At 41.1% G+C, this 20,114-nt stretch overlaps 1 protein-coding gene across 2 annotated transcripts in view; it reads left to right on the forward strand.

Annotated features, from left to right (window-relative positions):
* Positions 1–301: 301 nt before the first annotated feature.
* CTNNA1 (catenin alpha 1) overlaps positions 302–20,114 on the forward strand; it is a 67,023-nt gene continuing 47,210 nt past the window's right edge. Inside the window, exons 1-7 of one of the 2 annotated variants that reach the window (XM_082216330.1) lie at positions 302–459; positions 8,513–8,619; positions 11,265–11,460; positions 13,600–13,766; positions 14,581–14,700; positions 17,006–17,272; positions 19,308–19,511. In XM_082216330.1, coding sequence (XP_082072456.1) covers positions 8,515–8,619; positions 11,265–11,460; positions 13,600–13,766; positions 14,581–14,700; positions 17,006–17,272; positions 19,308–19,511 — 1,059 coding nt within the window. In that variant the 5' untranslated portion in view covers positions 302–459; positions 8,513–8,514. The remainder of the gene's footprint in view (positions 460–8,512; positions 8,620–11,264; positions 11,461–13,599; positions 13,767–14,580; positions 14,701–17,005; positions 17,273–19,307; positions 19,512–20,114) is intronic. The other variant, XM_082216331.1, reaches the window with a different exon arrangement.

The following is a 20,114-nucleotide window of genomic DNA, read 5'->3' on the forward strand; positions in this document are numbered from 1 at the left end:
TCCCCCCCGAGGATAAAGCGAAACCAAAGCAGTTTCGCCATGTGACCGGAATCCCAACAAACTCTCCCCTGAAAACTTTCCCCCTGATTCATTCCCAGCCGAGGCCGAATCTCCTCCCCACACAAGCTCCGTCAGGTGTCGCGTGAGGTAAATTTCGTTACCTTCTCAGGTAGGCGGCCTGCAAGGCGGAGGGCGGCGCCGGGGAACAGCCGGCCGGACGACGGGCCGAGGGCGGTGCTGGGAAGAGCCGGCGTCGTTGCGGAGGGCGGTGCTGGGAAGAGCCAGGCCGGGAGGCGGCGGCGGCGGCCAGGAGTGGGGGGGGGGGGGAGGCGCCCGGAAGAGCCCGTTCCCTAGCCGCCTCCTTCGCAGACTCCGTGGCTCGGCTCGGGATAGGGCGCGGCGGCGGCGGCGAGCGAAAGGCCCACACGGACGGGAGTCAAAGCGGCCGGTACTTGACGGGTGAGGGGTCGGGATGTGGGGGGGGGGGAGTTTTTTTTTTCCTCCCCTGAGGTAAATAAGCGCCCCCGGTGCGGAAGGTTTGGGTGGGTTTTCTGAGGTAAATAACGTTCCCCTGAGGAGGAGCGGCCCGCCTCAGGTAACTTTCCACTCAGGCGTCGCCACTTTTCGCCCGCCTGGGCCTCCTCAGGCCGAGTTAGAAACTTTCAAGGTGTCTTTTAAAAGGGCCTTGGCGCGGCGCCCCGTCTTTTCCCCTCGCCCCGGATATCTTCTCTCGCTCCCCTTTCGAAGTGGGACACGGAACTGCCGTGCGTGTGAATGCGGGGGGGGGGGGGAGAGATAATCCACTCAGACGCTCGAGGCCTTTTCCTCGCGCTTCCCCTCCCCCCCCCTTTCTGGGCGCCGCCCTCATTCCAGGGATTTGTGAGCTGCTATCTATGGGAGGAAGGAAGCACAGAGAGAGAGAGAAGATCTGGTTTTCTTTTCTTCCCCAGTAGTTAGTTGAGGAGGAAGTAGGGGTTTGGGTCTCCTTTCTTTCGCCCAGGCTTTATCTCTGTTTTTTTTTTTTAAAAATGTTGGTTTTTTGCCCGCTTGTGTGTGTGGCGAAATGTGCAAATGCACAGCAGTGGAGAGGTAGTTGCGCCCCATCAGCTACGGATCTTGCCTTGGATCCTCGCCCACAAAGTTAGGGTGGAAGTTAGGAGTAAAGAAAAGAAAAAAAGCAAGCTTTTTGCTGCTCAGCTTGACTTCACCTTGAACCAGCAAACTCCTCCTGTAGCCTCCCGACACACCTTTTATCCTTAAATCCAATTATAAGCCCAGGGTTATCTGATAAACATTGACAATCGAGATCTTGTGCGCGGCAATAGTAGTAGTGTTCGGATCATTTCTTTCAAATGCTGTGGCCGCCTGCCATAAATTTACTTTCCTCAATCTTGGTTTAATTCACATGCATTGCGTTAATTTGCCCATTAGCAAAACATCCCATATTTTAATAAATCCAATCTGTCTCCTGTTAATAGCCAGGATGAGTTCCATTGTTGGGCTACAAGCATCTGTGCTGCAAGTAACATATGTTGTATTGATTTTTTTTGTAGGAAGGAACAAGTGGCATGTTAAGTGTTCAGAAAGTATTTATATAGTACTGTAATCCTGGGCAGGTTTGCTTGGACTAAGCTGCAACTCGCCCTGCCCTGAGGACTTAAGATAGGTTGATGTGTATGAGGTAGGTTAGGTTGCCATATTTCAGGAAGTGGAAATCCGGACACAAAAGTTGGGGCAAAGTCACCCACCAAGCTTGGTTCCTGAGTGGTGACTTGAGCCATTACAAATTTGGATAATAGCCAGATCAGCAAGCACCGCACCGCCCCCCAAGTTGTCGTTTCTGTTCTAAAATAAAAAACAAATACTGTATGAATTGCAGGGTGCCTGGTTGTTGGTTGCCAAGGTATTCAGAGCTACTTATCTGAGCAGTGGGCAGCCTCTTGAGTCTCCCTTTTGCCTTGGAAATGCAACTTATCCAGAAAGGGTCAGGAGTAAGCAAGCACAATTTTTGATTTTGTGACAAAGGCCAGCCAGAAATTATGGACCCATGTGTGGAAGGTAAGGTGTAAAGAACTGATGCAGGAATGCAGAGTTGCAGAGTTTTGTTTATGAACAGCAAATATTGTACCTCCCAGAACTCTGTCATATAACCGCTGCAGTGCCATAACAGTAGCATTTCATATTATTGAACTCACTTCCATTTAAATTACAAAACTACATCTAAAAGCATATTTTAAGAGCCTTGCCTTTTTGTTGTGCTTTATCATGTGGTACATTTTCCTTTAGAAACAATTTTCCTTACAATATAGTGTTTTGTAAACATGAGCATAATCTTAGAGAATACAGTTCTAAAGTAGCACATTAAGCAATAAGTTATGTTTGTCATATGTCAAATTGTTATTGATGCGATAAATCCAAGAAGAAGTGTAGCACATAATGGTTACTCCTAATGTCACCTAAAACATGGTTTAGTAAAATATGAACAAGCCTAGCCTCCTCCTGGGCTTGTGTGCTCCCTCCCACCGTTCCCACCAAGGAGGAGTTAAAATGCTTTTTGTTTAATCGGGGTTTGGCATACAGTATTAGATTTGAAACTTTGGTTAATTATCTAGTGGTTAACAAACTAGTCGGCTTCATACCACTGTATCTGAAGTGGCTTCTTTGAGACGAAGTGTTTAATGTTAACCACAGTGACGGGTCTGGACAACATGAGAAACTGCAATTAACCAAAAGCAGAAGTGAAAGCTTCCAAACTCCTTAGTGGAGGGGTAGAAGGAATGCATAAGCCCAGAGGATGCTAGCCTCATTCATATCTTGCTAAATTGTATAATACTGGAATACAGTAATACGTGTTAATATTTTGTTCCTGGAATCCCATGGATTATGTAGGTTTCCCCTGTTCTATACTTCTTGGAGACAGTATCTCATTTTTTCACTTTGTTTATAGAACCACTGAGTAAAAGTTACAGGTGTTTTGAGAATTGAACATAACTGTTATAAAACACTGTACACAGGGTTACCTCCTGGGTGATGACTAACTTTAGCTCCCCAAATTCTGGCCTGGCTTGCGTAGCAGGAACATTAGTTGCACTCCTAGACATTGGTATAGTTCAAATCTAATTAATTGTTGCTTCCAATAGAAATAGTATTGCTTATTGTGTTGCATCAATGTACATAGTTAGTTTTTCAAAGAAGCCACTTTCAGAAAGCCACTGCGAAGTTGACTAGTTTTAAACCAACCGCTAATTTGTTCAACACAGTTGCAGGTTTGACAACATGACAAACAATTATGAAGTAAAAACAGGTAGGACAGGGCCCTACCCAGATAGTTTACAATCTCTAATTCAACACACAGGAAGGGAGTGGGAAGTGGAGAAGGAAAGAATGTCCCATTTGAGTACCTTCACTTTCATTGAGAAGAGGTTAATGGAATCTAAGAAGGCTTTGATGTATTGTAACAATGAAGTCCAGGGTGGGGTGAGGGCTTTGGCGTCTTGTCTTTGAAGTCTTTTTGGGTACTGTGCAGGAATGATATGAAATTCAGGGAGATTCATATTTTGCTGAAGCTGTAGGGGGCAGCTTTTGTTGCCAGCATACTACTGTACTTCAATAACCCCTAAAAGGAGCAACCGCATGGTTGCCCAGATAATTTGACTAATTTCCATGGTATTACCAGCACCCTCGGAAATGCTGATGCAACTGTATCTCAACCCTGTGGTTACTTCTCATAGGTGTTATTGGGGTTTCGTGATATTGAGGCACCTGGAAGCAGCTCTGTGCTGTTCCTATAGCACAAATTAGCAAACACACTTTGCTTTCTTCCCTGGAGATAAGCGGTCTGTCGTCAGCTTGTGTCTTTGGCACAAAGGGAACTTTAAGTCTGAGAAAACTGTTACGTCCCTTCTTGTTCAAGAAATCTCTCTGGAAAGGAAAGAAACCTTTCTTGGCATTTCTTTGCAGAACGGCTTGCTTTCAACTGTGTTTTTGTTTGTTTGTTTTTGGATTCTTAAAAATTCATTCTGGTTCAGATTTGGCCCTGGCTGCACCCATTTTCAGAGTAATCAATTTTTCCTTTGCAGCATACTGCCCAGTGTACACACCACAATGTACACACCACTGTGTATCATTGAAAATAGCGCACGAAACTTGATTAGGTTCTGAATTGTACCTAGTGAAAGAGATTTGGGGAGCAAGAAACAGGATTAGTTTATCTCATTGGATGAACTATTTATATCATAGGATAAATATTTCCAAGTCAGGTTGAAATTTGTTTTTGTTTTTGCATCATTCCATTATATGTTAGGCAACATTTTCTTACCTCTGTGACTGTTACACTGGGTGTGGGAGAAAGGATGTTGGGGAGGACCATAATTAAAAGATGAAAGTTTTTTATGATTGAAACATGATAGCAGATACATTGTATTGCAGACTTCTAAAGTGTGGAGTAAGTACTACTTGACATAAAGTTAGTGGGCAATGTTCTGAGTTGAGGGACAGATTAGGGCAAGAGATTTTGTTTCTTCTTCCAACTTGGGTGCATATTGTAAAACACTATAAACATCCATTGGAACTGAAAATTTATGTGTCAATCTCTGGTATTTTGGTCTGTCTGCAAAAAGCTGAAGCTGGCATACTATTATCATCTGACTCACCAGTGTCAAAAGTTTTAGAGGCCTGTGATTTTAGAGGCCCTTTTAAGAATGTTAGGGGGGGAAGGACTACTAGACCATGTAGAAAATGAACATTGTATTTTAGCTGCAGTTCATTCATTTTCAGCTTTGTATTCTTGTTATAAAAAAGTGTACCTAGACATTCTGTTGTTGTGCCTATAACCTAGATTTAAGGTGCCGTTTAGCTCCTAGCTTTCATATCCCGGTTTCTAACACAGTATGGAGGTGATTGCTACATTAATTTTAGCAGAAAGGTGCTAGTACAAACGGACTCATTAAAATTCTGCTACTTGAGGGAGGGAACCAATCCTAATAAGGGAGAAATGAGCCTCAGCAGTTTCTTCTGACCTCTAGTAAAGGGGTCTCTATTTTGAACAGGATTTTTGTTTTTTTTTTTTGGATGTATCAAGCCATATCCAGTACAACATTACTTTTAAAATCATTTCTATTAAATCCATGTAAGCTTTATTCCTGCATGCATGCGTAGAATTACTCATTTTGGTGTACCTACTTGGAAATTTAGTTTCCTACCCCCAATTACAAATGCCATACTGTGATTCCACATTTTCTGTTAGGGCAAACAGGAGGGACAGGTAATGTTAAAAGTTCTGTCATGGGTGGATAAAATTGCTAGGCAGTGTAATTTTAGGGTGTACTTGCATATATGTGTTCTTTCTGGAATAACTGGTTTCTCTTGTCCCCCTACAACTGCTTCTCTACGGAATCAGTCAGCATTAAGAGGATGTGTTGCCATTCTTTCTTTCCTTTTTACTATTTGTTGAAGGCACTGCCTAGAATATGTGTGTGATGTGTAGTCAGAGTTCTTTGGATAGGATGATTAATGTCTGGTATGTAGTCTGCCAGACAAGTACAGTACTTGCATTAATGCAGTCATTTAATTGTCATCTAGGCCTCCTGCCAAAACTGATGCATTGCTCTATTCAATATTGGAGGTGGTCCCGTCCCCCCCCCCCCCGTATTGTCTCTGACTGGAATGGAAGCAGCATAGAAGAACAAAAGTTTGAGACTCTTGAGTGAAAAGATGACATCACTGCACAGATATTCCTTTTCAGCAACCATTGCCTTCCTCTTAAACTGATACCGTGAGCTGATTTCATTGTGAAATCTGTGGCACAGATTCTTTCTCCCTGATCGAAGCCAATATGGTTTAGTGGTTAGATTGTTGGGCTCAAATCTCAGAAGATGAGGGTTCATATCTCTACTCACTGAGTAACCTTGGGTCTTAGCATAATCTACTTCCCGAAAGGTTGTTGTGAAGATAAAATGGGGCAGGAGGAGAACCATGTTCAGTGCCTCAAGCTCTTTAGTGGAAAGGCGATCTATAAATGAAGAAATACAGTGGTGCCTCGGGTTAAGTACTTAATTGGTTCCGGAGGTCCGTACTTAACCTGAAACTGTTCTTAATCTGAAGCACCACTTTAGCTAATGGGGCCTCCTGCTGCTGCCATGCTGCCAGAGCATGATTTCTGTTCTCATCCTGAAGCAAAGTTCTTAACCTGAAGCACTATTTCAGGGTTAGCGGAGTCTGTAACCTGAAGCGTATGTAACCCGAGGTGCCACTGTAATGCACTTTCTTCTATTTAAATTTCTGCAGATGATGCTTAGTTTGCTACCTATTCAACCTACTGTGAACCTAGGAGTCCAGAGATAATGTGGCTGAATGAGATCTGGTGGCGGGCTTAGAACTCAAAGGATCAGTGAAAGCCAAGACTGAATGAAAAGAAGGGTGTAGTAGATGGGAGGGACAAAACAAAGCACACAGTGGGTAGACCTTGCAAAGATTTCCAAGAAACAGAATTGATGCCACAATTCTGTAGTATTGGCAGGAACATTAATAAGGTAGAAAATATTGCTCTTGTGGAAGGGGGGTGGAGTGTGTGACTAGAATCATGTTGTGTGGGTAGGGGAATACTTTGTAAAGCTAATTTCTGCTAAATTCACGTGGTAATGGACTCATTCTCTGGCCTCCATGCCCATCCTTTGCCCGGAGTGTAATAGAAAATGTGAGGGAAATTTTGCTATGCTTAGAACTACTGCTTCAAAGGTGAACTTAGGAAGGCACCATGGTAATAAAAATGGGGGGAAATCAGCACTTTTTAATGCAAGCATGCATTTTAGCAAAATGGCAAAACAGTAGGCAGCTTTGGGAAGTCATGCCTGTATTGCAAATGGCACCTGTTGCTCAAGGTCCTAAAAACAATTCATGTGGTTTGTGACAGATAAAATAAGCATTGCACGCTATCACTCTCTACAATGACTCTTTAAGCCACCATCTTTTGTATGCATTACAGCAGTATAGTGCAGTTTTTGGCAAATTATTGAATTTTATCAGTTTCTGGGTTGTGACTGTAGCAGTAAGGATTCATGTCTCATTATCAGAATTGGATTATCTCCCATTTCACATTCAGTTGAGCATATTCTCACTGGATTTTAAAGTTTGTGTCTGTAACTGTGATTGCTAGAGACATCTTTAATGCATGAATGTCATTATGGATTTTTTTTAACCATAGTAGGGCAATTTATTTATTACACCAACCAAAATATCACAAAATCCTAGCTTGAAACTTGTCTGGCCTAAACCATAATAATAGCTACAGTTTAAGGAGTTATCCTTTTCCCACCCCCTGCTGTGCAAGCATGTTGTGAAAAGATAGTGGACTTTTTGTACTGATCAGAGTGGAGAAAATGTGTTACCTGTTCCCACATATCAAAGATTTGTACCTGTGGTCAGGGTCAAATCATGAGGTGGTAAGGTAATATGCTAAAAAGTACTTAAGCAGTGATGTTGTAGTCAGCTTTTTCTATATACTTGCCTATGGAAAACGTACAGTATGTGGATGCAGACTTGGTTGTATTATTGACTGTGTCTGTTCTGGAAAGTGTAAAGCCAAATAATCTGTTTTCTACTGTGCCATGTAATATGGAACTGGATAGTTGGAGGGAGTTATAGAAGGACTAGGAGCTCAAGTGGGGGTGGGGTTCTTAAAGCATTGAAAGTACCACATTGTTTCCAGAGTTTGTGAGAACCGAGAGAGGAAATCCTTGTTTGTCTTCCTATGTTAATGGTGGATGTAGCTATTGTGTAAAGTATGAAGGGCTGTCTTAGTCCCAGCTGCACTGCATTTGTTGTCAGTCCCTGTCTTCTTTTTCATGAAACTTGAATGTGTGTTCTCTGAGGGTTTCCAGCGAGTACAGATAGGATGCTGCTGCTGCTGTATTTTTATTGCAGCACTTAAAAATCGTGGTAGGAATGACAAGGTGTCTATCCTCCTGTTCAGTCAAGACCGTCAACACATTAATTCCTCATAGATCAACCTATGCAATCCACTTGAGAGAGAAATCTATTCTTTCTTTCTTCTCCCAACTGTCATCCAGCTCATTGGTCTTTGACTGGTGGGTTGCAGCAGTGACATATATAATTTTAAGTTTTGTTCTGTTAGGGGTGGCTCTCTTAGCAGAAAAAGACTAAGAAAAACAGTAGATGAATATAAAAATAGTGGATAAATAGAGAAAAATGCAGGGACGGAAATCAAAAGTAGATCTCATTTTGCAGGTCAGGGCTAAACGATGGCTACTGATCCAACTCTTCCTTTGATGGATAGGACAAGAGTAAATTTTGTCTGCTCTTGCGGCAGAGCTCTAGTACTAGAAGTAATTTGTCCTAGCCTGCAGCTGAGGCATCCATTCTATGCATACTTAACTTTTGAGTAAGCCCTGTTGAATTCAGCAAGTCTTCTGAGTTAAAACAATCACCAGTTTGTGCTGTATACAGAATTTTAGTAAGTGAAATAATAACCAGATAAGTCTCTCTTCTTCCCCAGAAATGACTACCATTAATGCAGGAAACGTTAACTTCAAATGGGATCCGAAAAGTCTGGAGATAAGGACACTGGCAGTTGAAAGGTTGTTAGAGCCTCTCGTTACACAGGTAACAAAAGCTGTATGTGGTGATTTCTAATAATGTTTTGGATCAATAGTAGTGAGTTGGGTAACTATTAGTTTAATTGTACTAGTCGGTAAGATCTGCATTGGACTTCCAAGTATAAAGTGGGCACCATGGCAAACTTGCAATGTGTAGTCTTCTGCCCACATTTTCTTTTTTGTAAGAAAACTTCAAAATAAAACATCAACAAGTTAAAAAAATCACCTTTTTAAAATAGCTGGTGCATAGCTGGTAAATATGATCTGATACTATCTTTCATAATGCCTTCTGTGTAAAATATTCTCGAATGTTGAGTTTGAATGGGAGAAATCCAAGTTCAAATCCTTGCTCATCAATGAAGTCCACTTGGTGAAACAGTGGGAAAAGATAGATAGATAGATAGATAGATAGATAGATAGATAGAATTAAAGCAAATCTTATATTGGTCTCTTAAAATGGAATCTGTGGCCCTCTATTAAAACCACAAACCAATATCAAAGGTATTGTGCTCGATTCAAAATAATTCCTTCCAGTAGCACCTTAGAGACCAACTGCACTGGAAGGATTTTTATTTGTTTGTTTGTTTCGACTACGGCAGACCAGCACAGCTACCTACCTGATTCAAAATAAATTAGTCTTGTTAATCAGTGAAGATGCATTTGTTTAAATGGGAATTAATTAGTTAAGTTTGTCATTTCAATCAGATTTGAGTGCATCTGTTGAAGATTTTGTCCATAGTACTTGGTGATCTCTAAACTATGTCTGACTTGAGAGACAAGGAGCACCCAACAGTCTCATTCACTCCTCCTGGTGTATGCACTCCTTCCCTCCTTCCCTTTCCCCTTTTCGGTGCTAATGGTTGATACTAATATCTACATTGAATCAAGTGATGATATGGTTAGAAGCATTTTTCAGACACTGAGAATAGATAACTTTAAAGCAGAGATTAAAACCTCCTTCCAATTTATAGCTTCTAATTCTTGTTTAAAGTCAGCTATGAGTAGCATTCAACTTGAGATAAATGTAATACTGACTGTAATTATCTCAGGGGAGTGATCATGGAGAATAGCATATGAGCCTGAGTTGGCACATCTGATCCAACCATGATTAAGAGACTGCAAAATGTCATATCTGCACCGCGCCTCACTCACTGACTCAGTTCCAAATAACATTGGAGTGCATTTCTGTTCAAAGGAAATCATGACCAAAATATCTCCTTTTTGAGATCAAATGTAAGTGTGGCATAATAGGTCATGCATATTACAGACAGTACTGAGGGTCAGGGCATGACAAGTTGTCTCAAGTTTTAATATCAATCTCCAGGACAATCCAACCTATATGTCATCACAATAATCTATTAAATTAAGAAAGAGGACAAAGTTGTGCAATCACATTGTGGATATGTGATTTTGTTTCCTACAAAGGTGGGCATTTCCCATATGGAAATACCTTGTTTTGGACCTTAACTTTCAGCTCTTTGCTTCTAAGAGATTCTAAGTGCTTGGTCTGTGAGCAAATCACTTTGCTAATTGTTCTTGCATTTACTTTTAATCACCATCCCAATGCAGCTGCATTATTTCTTGCAGCTGGCCCTTCCTGATATATTCCTGCATAGCTTGATCCAAACCACCGTTAAAACTTTAAAACAAAATCCAATATAATAAGCAAGCAATAATACAATTTAGCAATACACAGTCATTAACAAAGAGTTAATTATCAATGAATATATCACAAAATATTTTCTAAAACAGTGAAAAGGAAGTATCCTGTTAGGTAGTGCAAAGGCTTTCTTCAGTTGTAAATCAACAGATTTGTGTAATGTTTGATCTCAGAAACTTAGGTATTTCCTCTGTGGTCTCTACGCAGATGCACACTTTCTTTTGCATATCTGTTGAGGAAATATTTGAAACATAAATGGGGAAACTTTAAATTGGTCTATCCTAGTGGGTGGCCTCACCCAAGTAGCTTTCTCTATCTTGCAACTTTATTAGGATAAAATGGAATGGTACCATGAATGCCACCCTGCGCTCTTTAGAGGAAGGAATTCAAACATAAGAAAGCAAAATCCCATGTAACATTAAACTGATGTCTTGTGTATACAAAACAGTGACGTGTTTCCATAATATAGAAAGCAATTGTGAATAACCACAGACATGTAGTATCATGAGAAGAGATTGGCTTGGAAAAGGATGAGAGAAAAGCAGTTTTTGAGAAAAGCAGTATGAATATGGGCAGTGTTTTTTTTCTTAAATGTTTAGGGGTACTCTCATTTTCCTACTCTTATTGAAATACTGCCCCTCAATGAGGCCAAATTTAGATTAACAAAATTTTTAGGGGTAGCTAAAGATGCAGGAGTGAAGAAATAAAGTGAGAACTGCCTGTAAAAACTGTTCTGGAGCAGAAAACTGAAAATTTGCATTAAAGTCTACACTCCTAATCAGCAACTAATGTTTCAGCTACGTAACTGTTTGACATAAAATTCTTTTAAACTTAACAAACTCTTTTAGCTTGATGTGTTGTTTAATTAAAATGCAGTCGATCCTGCTTGAATTGTGATGCTTGTCCAACAAATAAATCTGGAACCATATTAGCAGGGAAGGTTCTTATAGTTTGTCAACTAATAATATGTCCTGTGTGATGCTGCTTTCCAGGTTACAACACTGGTTAATACCAGTAACAAGGGTCCCTCCAACAAAAAAAGAGGCCGATCTAAAAAGGCTCATGTTCTAGCTGCATCAGTTGAGCAGGCAACAGAGAACTTCCTGGAGAAAGGGGACAAAATTGCAAAGGAGAGCCAGTTTCTTAAAGAAGAGCTGGTCGCAGCGGTGGAAGATGTTCGCAAACAAGGTATATAGTAATATCACATTGTGGTGGGAAGCTGAGGAGTTGCTGTCCCAGGCCTGTGAATTAGTTCACTAAAGTTATCAGTCTACAAAACTAGTAGCCTGCCTCTCAATACATGCACATATTTAAAGTTTTCATTCCGTTGATTATGAGAAAGCAGCCAATTTTAAGTAATTGCGCTGATTTTATTTACAGATGTATTTCATTTTAATGTTGCCCTCCCTCCATGGAGCTCAAGGTGGCACGTATAGTCCCCCATCTTCTTCTTATCCTCACAATAATCCTGTGAGGTGGGTTAGTCTGAGAGATAGTGACGGACCCAAAGTCACCCAGTTAGCTTTGTGGAAGGCCATTTTCATCTTCAGTGAGACAAGCTACTAAAATTCTGCTTCTAAAATAAACTTAAATAAACTGAAGCTCAAACTATTCAAGACCAAGGCACTGTTAGCAAGTGGTTCCATAGGCCTGATGAAGGGGAGGTTACCTGCTCTTGATGGGGTTGCACTCCCTCTGAAGGAGCAGGTACGTAGTTTGAGGCCTCAGTGGTGCTGATTGCCTTCCATCAGCTTCACCTTGAAGCCCAGCTATGCCCCTATCTCAGTGGTGGTGAACCTTTTAGAGACCAAGTGCCCAAACTGCACCCAAAAACCCACTTATTTTTCGCAAAGTGCCAACACGGCAAAGTTGTTGAGGTTTTTATTGGGGGGGGGGTATTACACAGGGTTCCGGAGCTCTTTTAGGGAATGCAGAAAATAACTAACACCACTAAAAAATGCTGCAAATCGCTCGTGTCAGCACAGCAAACATGCACCTCCAACTCACCAATAGCACACCACCAGCTGGTTTGCGGGCACAGAACTTCACACAACGCGCGCTCTTAGGAAACGTTTACTGCTCACAGCGGCGTGTGTCCCCCCCAAAAAAACTACCCCCTGCACCACTCTGGTCAGAGCACACTCTAAGGAGCGCTTCCCACCCACACTGGCGTGGGGAGAGCAGATGGCCATTGTGCTTGCTGGGCCGATGGCTCGTGTACCCACAGAGAGGGCTCTGAGTGCCCACTCTGGCACGCGTGCCATAGGTTCGCCACCACTGCCCTATCTGGACAGGGATAGCCTAATTTATGTTGCCTACCCTCCGGTAATCTCTAGATTAGATCACTTTAGTGTGTTCTATGTCAGAAACCATAGCTGGTGCAGACAGGTTGCTCACTGGGGTAAGATGGTCTGAGCACAGAACACCAACCCAGGCCACTGCACTAGCTACCAATTACAATTTGAGGTGCTGATTTTGACCTATTAAGTCTTATGTGGTTTAGGACAGCAGTACCTCAAGGACCGCTCTCCCCATATGAACTGACATGAACCCTGCAATCTGAGGCCCTTCCATGGGAGGTCTGGAGGGTAGCAACATAAGTATGTGTCTTTTCAGTGGTGGCTCACCGCTTATGGAGTGCTCTCCCCAGGGAGGCTTGCTGTGCACCATTGTTACATATTATTAATAAAATTTGGCACCTGCCAAAAACATACCTTTTAATCAGGCTTTTAACTATTGACAGCCTTTTTGCATGGGTGGAATTTTTTTAATCTAGAGTTTTTTAAATGCTTATTTTAATGTATGTATATATGTATGTGTTTGTGTTTTTTGCTTAAAATATTGTAAGTTGCTTTGAATGGCCGAAAAAGCAACTTAATAAATTTAATAAATAATAATAGTAACAATAATGCCCCTTTGTAAAATGAGATCTCAACTATACAATTTTCTGATAATTACCTTGACCTCTCTGCTTTCGAGAGCATGGTACCAAATTGTCTGATTTGAGAAATTTTCTTTTAATTGAAAGAAATATCTCTGTCTTCCGTCTCGGGGGGGGGGGGGAATCCAGTGCATTATATTTTTCTCTTTTCAGAAGGTGGGATTTATTTTAATTAATTTTAATAGGATGCAATGTCTCTCCTGGCAATTTACAGCTATTTTCATAATTGCAATAGATATTTATTAGGATTCTGCCAGTTTTGTAAGAAAATAGTGCTGTTTCCACATATTCATTTATTGTCATAGGAAGTGTAAACTACCTCATCCAGTGATAATTGGAAAGACTGAAGAAATGTAACCCCTTTTTTGCTAACTTTGTGTACGTAGGAGACTTGATGAAGAGTGCCTCTGGAGAATTTGCTGATGATCCATGTTCTTCTGTGAAACGGGGGAACATGGTGAGAGCAGCCCGTGCCCTCCTATCAGCAGTCACCCGGCTGCTCATTTTGGCTGATATGGCAGATGTGTACAAACTGCTTGTTCAACTTAAAGTTGTAAGTAGTGACTCAACTGTAACTTTCTGTCTCTTTTTAATTTGCTTATTATTAAAGTTGTTTAGAATAGTTTTTTGGAATAGCAGGGAAGACGGGACTGCAGTAGGGGAGTGCTTTTGCCTTCATTCCTCTGCTAATGGGCTTCCTAGGAACATCTGGATAAGCACTGTTGAAAACACATTGATAGATTAGATCAGGAGTAGGCAACCTAAGGCCCATGGGCCAGATGCGGCCCAATCACCTTCTCAATCCGGCCCGCAGATGGTCCGGGAATCAGCGTGTTTTTACATGAGTAGAATGTGTCCTTTTATTTAAAATGCATCTCTGGGTTATTTGTGGGACCTGCCTGGTGTTTTGACATGAGTAGAATGTGTGCTTTTATTTAAAATGCGTCTCTGGGTTATTTAGGCATAGGAATTCGTTCATTATTTTTTCCAATATATAGTCCGGCCCACTACATGGTCTGAGGGTTGGTGGGCTGGCCCACGGCTGAAAAAGGTTGCTGACCCCTGGATTAGATGGACTAACAGATCTTCCTCTGTGATATGACCCCATATACAAGTCTTGGCTGACATTTTGGCCAATGGGCTAAGTATTACTATGTAAAGTCAGGCTAGAGCTATATGCCATTAAAACAGGCAGGTTGCATTGTCATTCAGATGGCATGCCTGTTTCGTTGGGGGTTGGAGGGGCCCCACAGATTACTATTGCTTAAGTGCTCTTGGAAGTTACTGGTACTACTTCTATAGAATCTGTATTACATTTTTAAAAGTTGTATAGTCCATATAGCTCAAAATCTGATTTAATCTTCTAGGTAGAAGAAGGCATCATGAAACTAAGAAATGCTGGTACTGAACAAGATTTAGGAATACAGTACAAAGCTCTTAAACCAGAGGTGGATAAGCTTAATATAATGGCAGGCAAAAGACAACAGGTATAGTAACTTTTAGCATGTTTTCAAATATATGGTTGCTTTATATACTGGTATAGGATCTGACATTATTTGTAACAGAATCACAAGATTACGATGCTATAAATACTTTTAAGGACTGGGGTGGGTGGCTTTCATGTCCAGGAAATGGGTGTTCAGCCTCTTCTGGATGGAGTTGTAGGTACAATGGGAGGAATTCAATATCACAGTCTTCTGACCATTCCGCCAGTGCAAGTATTTCAGCCTGTCAGAGGAAACAATTCCCTCTCCTCCCTCTTCATCTCATTCTCCCAACACATACCCTGATCTAGTTTTTTTGGGCGGGGTGGGGGAGACCCCATTATGCAAGCAGGGCTTCTGCAGATGGGACTTGTTAGGTGAATCTTACCCATTGTCTGGAGACACTTATAATTCTATCTCTGTCATATGAAGCTCAATTGGCTTATGTGCCAAGGAGTGCCCATCTCCAGTCTTGTCTACTTCATCAACTACAACTGTTGGGATAGCCTAGCTAGTTATGCGTACTCTGGTAATCTCCCATCTTGACTTCTGTAATGCTATCTACACAGGGCTGCTCTTGAAGATGGTTAGGAAATTGCTGCTAGTGCAGAATGCTACCATCAGAATACTAACTGACTTTTTGGTGTGCAGACATACAGAATACCTATTTGGCATGATCTTCACTGGCTGCCTATACTGTATGTTACCAGTAGGGTTGGGCCCATGGACAAAAAGTTGTGTTGGGTCAGTTTGCCATGAAATGGCTCTAAAACCCATTCCATAGAATTTAAGGACAAGTCCCTATAAATCCACACAGAGTTCAATTAAAAATTCGGGGGGGGGGGAGTTGTGAGTGCTGATGAGTTGATCCAAGGACTGGCTGTCCTTTAGTATGTTTTTTAATAATTTCAGCTGCCTAAGTGGTTAGCTAGTGTGCAGGACTTTTTTTATAATAATATTTATTAGAGGTTTGAAGATTACAGAAAAAAAGAAGAAAGAAACAATGAAAAGTTAAACAAAACAAAACAATACCTTACAATACATCAGAGGGGGGGGACACAATACAGCAAAACAACAACAAAAAAAAACATTTAAAAACACATCCAATGTTTCCGTATCTTTATCTTTCAATTACTTGTTTCATCGACCTCCTCACACCTCCCTTTTTTGTATTCTAGTTCAATTAGCTATTCCAGCAAATCCTTTCCATCTTTCTCAATTTTTGTTCTATAATTTATCTTAAAACAATCTAACCTTAAATTTTCCACTTTGGCCCATTAACAATCTATTTTTACTTAATTCTTTATAACATTTCTGCTAAAGCCATATAGCTTCATTCCAGCATCCTTCTAACATTCATTAATTTTGCAATATTTCTGTAAATATACTTTAAATTTTTTTCGATCTTCTTCCACCGACTCTTCTCCCTGCGCACGGCTTTTGCTGCTACATGCATTGAAATCTCCATGTAGCAAGCTCCCTGGAAGTGACTGCCATCACTCTCAACGGGAGTTCTATTTATTTTAAATTGAACTGCCACTCAGTCTCAGGAATTGGTTCATAATAAGAATCTGTTTTTCTTTGGTTTAAGATTGGAGGAGGAATCACATCTATGTATACCTCCAAGACAGTTGCTGGAAATGGTGTGGGGCAGAAGCCTTAGAAGTTAAGTTCCAGAGTAGGCAAAGAAAATTGCATTCAGTTTTCATATGACTTCCAATTCCTTGGGCCTATTTACAACCACCTGAACATCATTAGCAAAATATAGAAGAGAGTTCTGTATCCCAATCTGCCCTTCAAATTTCAACTTAGCCACTATTCTTCTCAAACAACAACAAAATAGCAGCTAGCTCTGTGGAGGTGATGCGTGGTGGTTTGTGTTGGTTTTCTGCAGAATTTTAAGGTTCAGTGAGTACATATCATGGTCTGAGAGAATATTGTGCATGTGTATAATTATTAAGATTTGAAACCATAAGAGGCCTGACTGAGACTTTGCTGCTTTACTATTAGAAGCTTCTGATGAAACTTGTGAGACTCTTGCTCATACTTCTCTCTGCTGTCTAGAAGTTTTCTAATTACCTGAACTTCTATTAATGAAACCTAAATTTTCAGGATTATACTGTTGCAAAAAAATCATGTTTTGAAAGCCTTGTAGTTTGATATACTTCTTGATGAATGTTATGCTATTACACTACTTGTTCGAAGGGAACAATATGCAATGCTCTGTTAGTTACGGAGGAGTCTTAAGTGCTGACCTGCATCATATTTATCTCTTAACACATCTTGCTATTTGAAATATTCTCTGCAGGAATTAAAAGATATTGGCCATCGTGATCAGATGGCAGCAGCCAGAGGAATCCTTCAGAAAAATATTCCTATACTTTACACTGCTTCCCAAGCATGTCTCCAGCACCCAGATGTAGCTGCTTACAAAGCCAACAGGGATTTGATCTACAAGCAGCTGCAGCAGGCAGTCACAGGAATCTCTAATGCAGCCCAGGCAACAGCTTCTGAAGACTGTGTTCAGCAGCAGAGCGGTGGCGGAGAATTGGCGTATGCACTTAACAACTTTGATGTAAGTACTTCATTTTGCAGGGGGGGAAATGTATGTTCCCTTTTCATAGTCAGTTGGTCGTAAGTTACCTAGAAACAGTTAGATCTCCTGAGGGTGATGAGTAACCATATCCTTAGTTTACACATGGCTATTCAGAAACTAACAGATTTGTAAACATCTGTACCATCTGTGTGAATAAATTTACATTTCTGTAGATACACTTGGGCACCATGAGAACACACACAGTTGATTACATGACTGCTTAAACATCTGGAGATGTGTAGTTGGCAAGAGTGGTACTTAGCTCTGGATAAGCCACCTTCCTTACTATGGCATGTTGACATGGTTATTTTCAGAGAACTATTAGGGGGTAGCAGTAAGATTTGGTGCTTAGCTTCATTCAAAACAGAGCTGAAATTAGGAAATAAACTCACTTTTCTCAACTTGTGCCATGACCTGATAGGAAAGCTGGAGATTTGAAACAGATTATTTTCCCTATTTAGGTTGCATTTCACATATTCACTTATATCCTCTTTTTTCCTGACAATGTCTTCTCTTCTTCCTCAGTCCTGTATGAATAAGTTACTTCACAGCTCCCCCCACCCTGCTTTGACTCTTGTCTCCTTTTAGCTCTGCACTGCTTTCATCCAGCTTTTGCATAGGCTGCTACTACCCCCACCTTGCATTTCAGCTTTCCAGATTTGCCTCCTTGGATCCATTTCCTTAATCCACTTTTGCAAGGGGCAGAAATAAAATTGCCTCTGACAGGAGTGCAGTGTCAGAATCTCCACCCCTTTCCCCAGACCAGGCATAGGCAAACTCGGCCCTCCAGATGTTTTGGGACTACAACTCCCATCATCCCAAGCTAACAGAACCAGTGGTCAGGGATGATGGGAGTTGTAGTCCCAAAACATCTGGAGGGCCGAGTTTGCCTAAGCCTGCCCCAGACCATAGAGAAGAACTGGGACTTCTTGATCCAGAACTGACTTTTGAAGATATTTGAAAAGCAGTAAGGCATCAGGTTCCTTTCAGAATTGCTCTTGGGCTTAGTGCAGCAGGGATAAGCCACCTTCACAGATTTGAAGTGAGCAGGGATTTTGTTACCCCACAGTTACATAGGGGTTCAATATCCCAGACATCTTTGGGTCATAGGAGCAGGCAGGGTCATAGCAAACGCAAACTTTTCCTGTCTACCAAGGCCATCAAAAATGTGTTGCCTACCCTGTATCATACCCTGATCAGCATTTCTATGTCTTCTCTGTGTTCCTGCCAATACCATCCAGCCTTTCCTGTCCTCATCCCTGTTTGAGGCTTCTTCTACATCTCCTAGGAAGCTCTGGTATAGAAAAGTTAATCAACCTATTAAATCAAATCTTGTTTGTCTTCATTGGCTGCAAATACATTCCAGGCTCACTACCATGTGCTAGTGTAATTTTTAAAACCCTCAACAGCCTTCTTATGGCACTTCTCGACCCAAGTGAAATTGCATTATATGTGAAATTCTTGGTCTCGGTCCATTCCTTTGTAAATAAAATTTAGGCTGTGATCTTGCACTCTCTTACCTGAGAGTAAACCTCATTGAACTCTGTGGGACTTCTGAGTAGACGTGTACTGAATTGGGCTATCAGTAGTGGTCAAAAACCCTTTTCAGTGGCTGTGCTACTGTGTAACAGAATTCCTAAGAGGATTAAACACTGAAAATATTGCAGAGTTGACAAACTGTAACACTTCGTCTGAAGATCCTTTTTAACATGTTAATATGACTCTGAAAAAGATTGAAGTGCAATCTGCTGTAGCTTTAGCTTGGTATAAACTATACTGTTGCAAACTCTGTTAAAGAGGCTTTTAAGTTGGAAGGAATTGAGTTTGATGTACTACTTTGTTCTTAGTCCAAGGAAGATTTTAGCCCTGCATAGGTTGAAAAGATGTAACTGGGTGACATGCTCGATGTCAAAAGTATGAGTTGCGTTTCCTAATATTTTTAAGCTGTGTTCATCAAACTGACCCAGAGTAGTATGACACTTACTTGGAGTTTAAAACTTTTTCTTCCTGCCAGAAACAAATCATTGTGGATCCTTTGAACTTCAGTGAGGAGCGTTTTAGGCCTTCCCTGGAAGAGCGCCTGGAGAGCATCATTAGCGGTGCAGCCCTAATGGCTGACTCATCCTGCACACGTGATGACCGACGGGAACGCATAGTTGCTGAGTGTAATGCAGTGCGACAAGCCTTGCAAGATCTGCTTTCCGAATACATGGGAAATGTGAGTAACCAAATTATGTTGTGTGTTTATTTGTAAGTGAAATTTGAAGAGAGGCCGTAAAACGGTATGGTTTGAATTTGACTGGAATCTCTTAAGAAATAGAACTGGGAGTAAAGTTGGGTCTTTTGTAACTTTTTTCTTTTGGATATACTCTCTTGGTGTGTTGCTATAACTTTTCCCTAACTTCTAAATTACTCCGTATCTATTGAATTGAAATGAGGGTTGGATGGAAAAGCTGGATGTTGAGTATTCTGTAGCTCCAGCTTCCTGCAGCCCTAAATAGATGTGTTATGGCCTTACATTGTGCAATTACTGTTGTGTATGAAATGGATCTTAAATATAGCAAGAGTCCTGCTGGGGAATATCAGCAGTATATAGTACTTTTGAAGACGTAGGCTCTTGTCTATAAAAGCTCATGCTACAATTATTTATTTAAAACAGCACAGCTGCTCCTCTGAAACATATGGCGCAGCAATAATAAAGTATTTTTTGTACAGGATGTATTTTCATTCCAATGTGTGGACTTTCAGTGACCTTCCCACATGCTACACAACTTGCATTGTGAACAAAAACCACTGTTTGGTCAGGTCTTGAGACAAGTGC

Source organism: Podarcis vaucheri (genome assembly GCF_965113315.1).
Source record: "Podarcis vaucheri genome assembly, chromosome: 3".
Lineage (NCBI taxonomy): Eukaryota > Metazoa > Chordata > Lepidosauria > Squamata > Lacertidae > Podarcis > Podarcis vaucheri.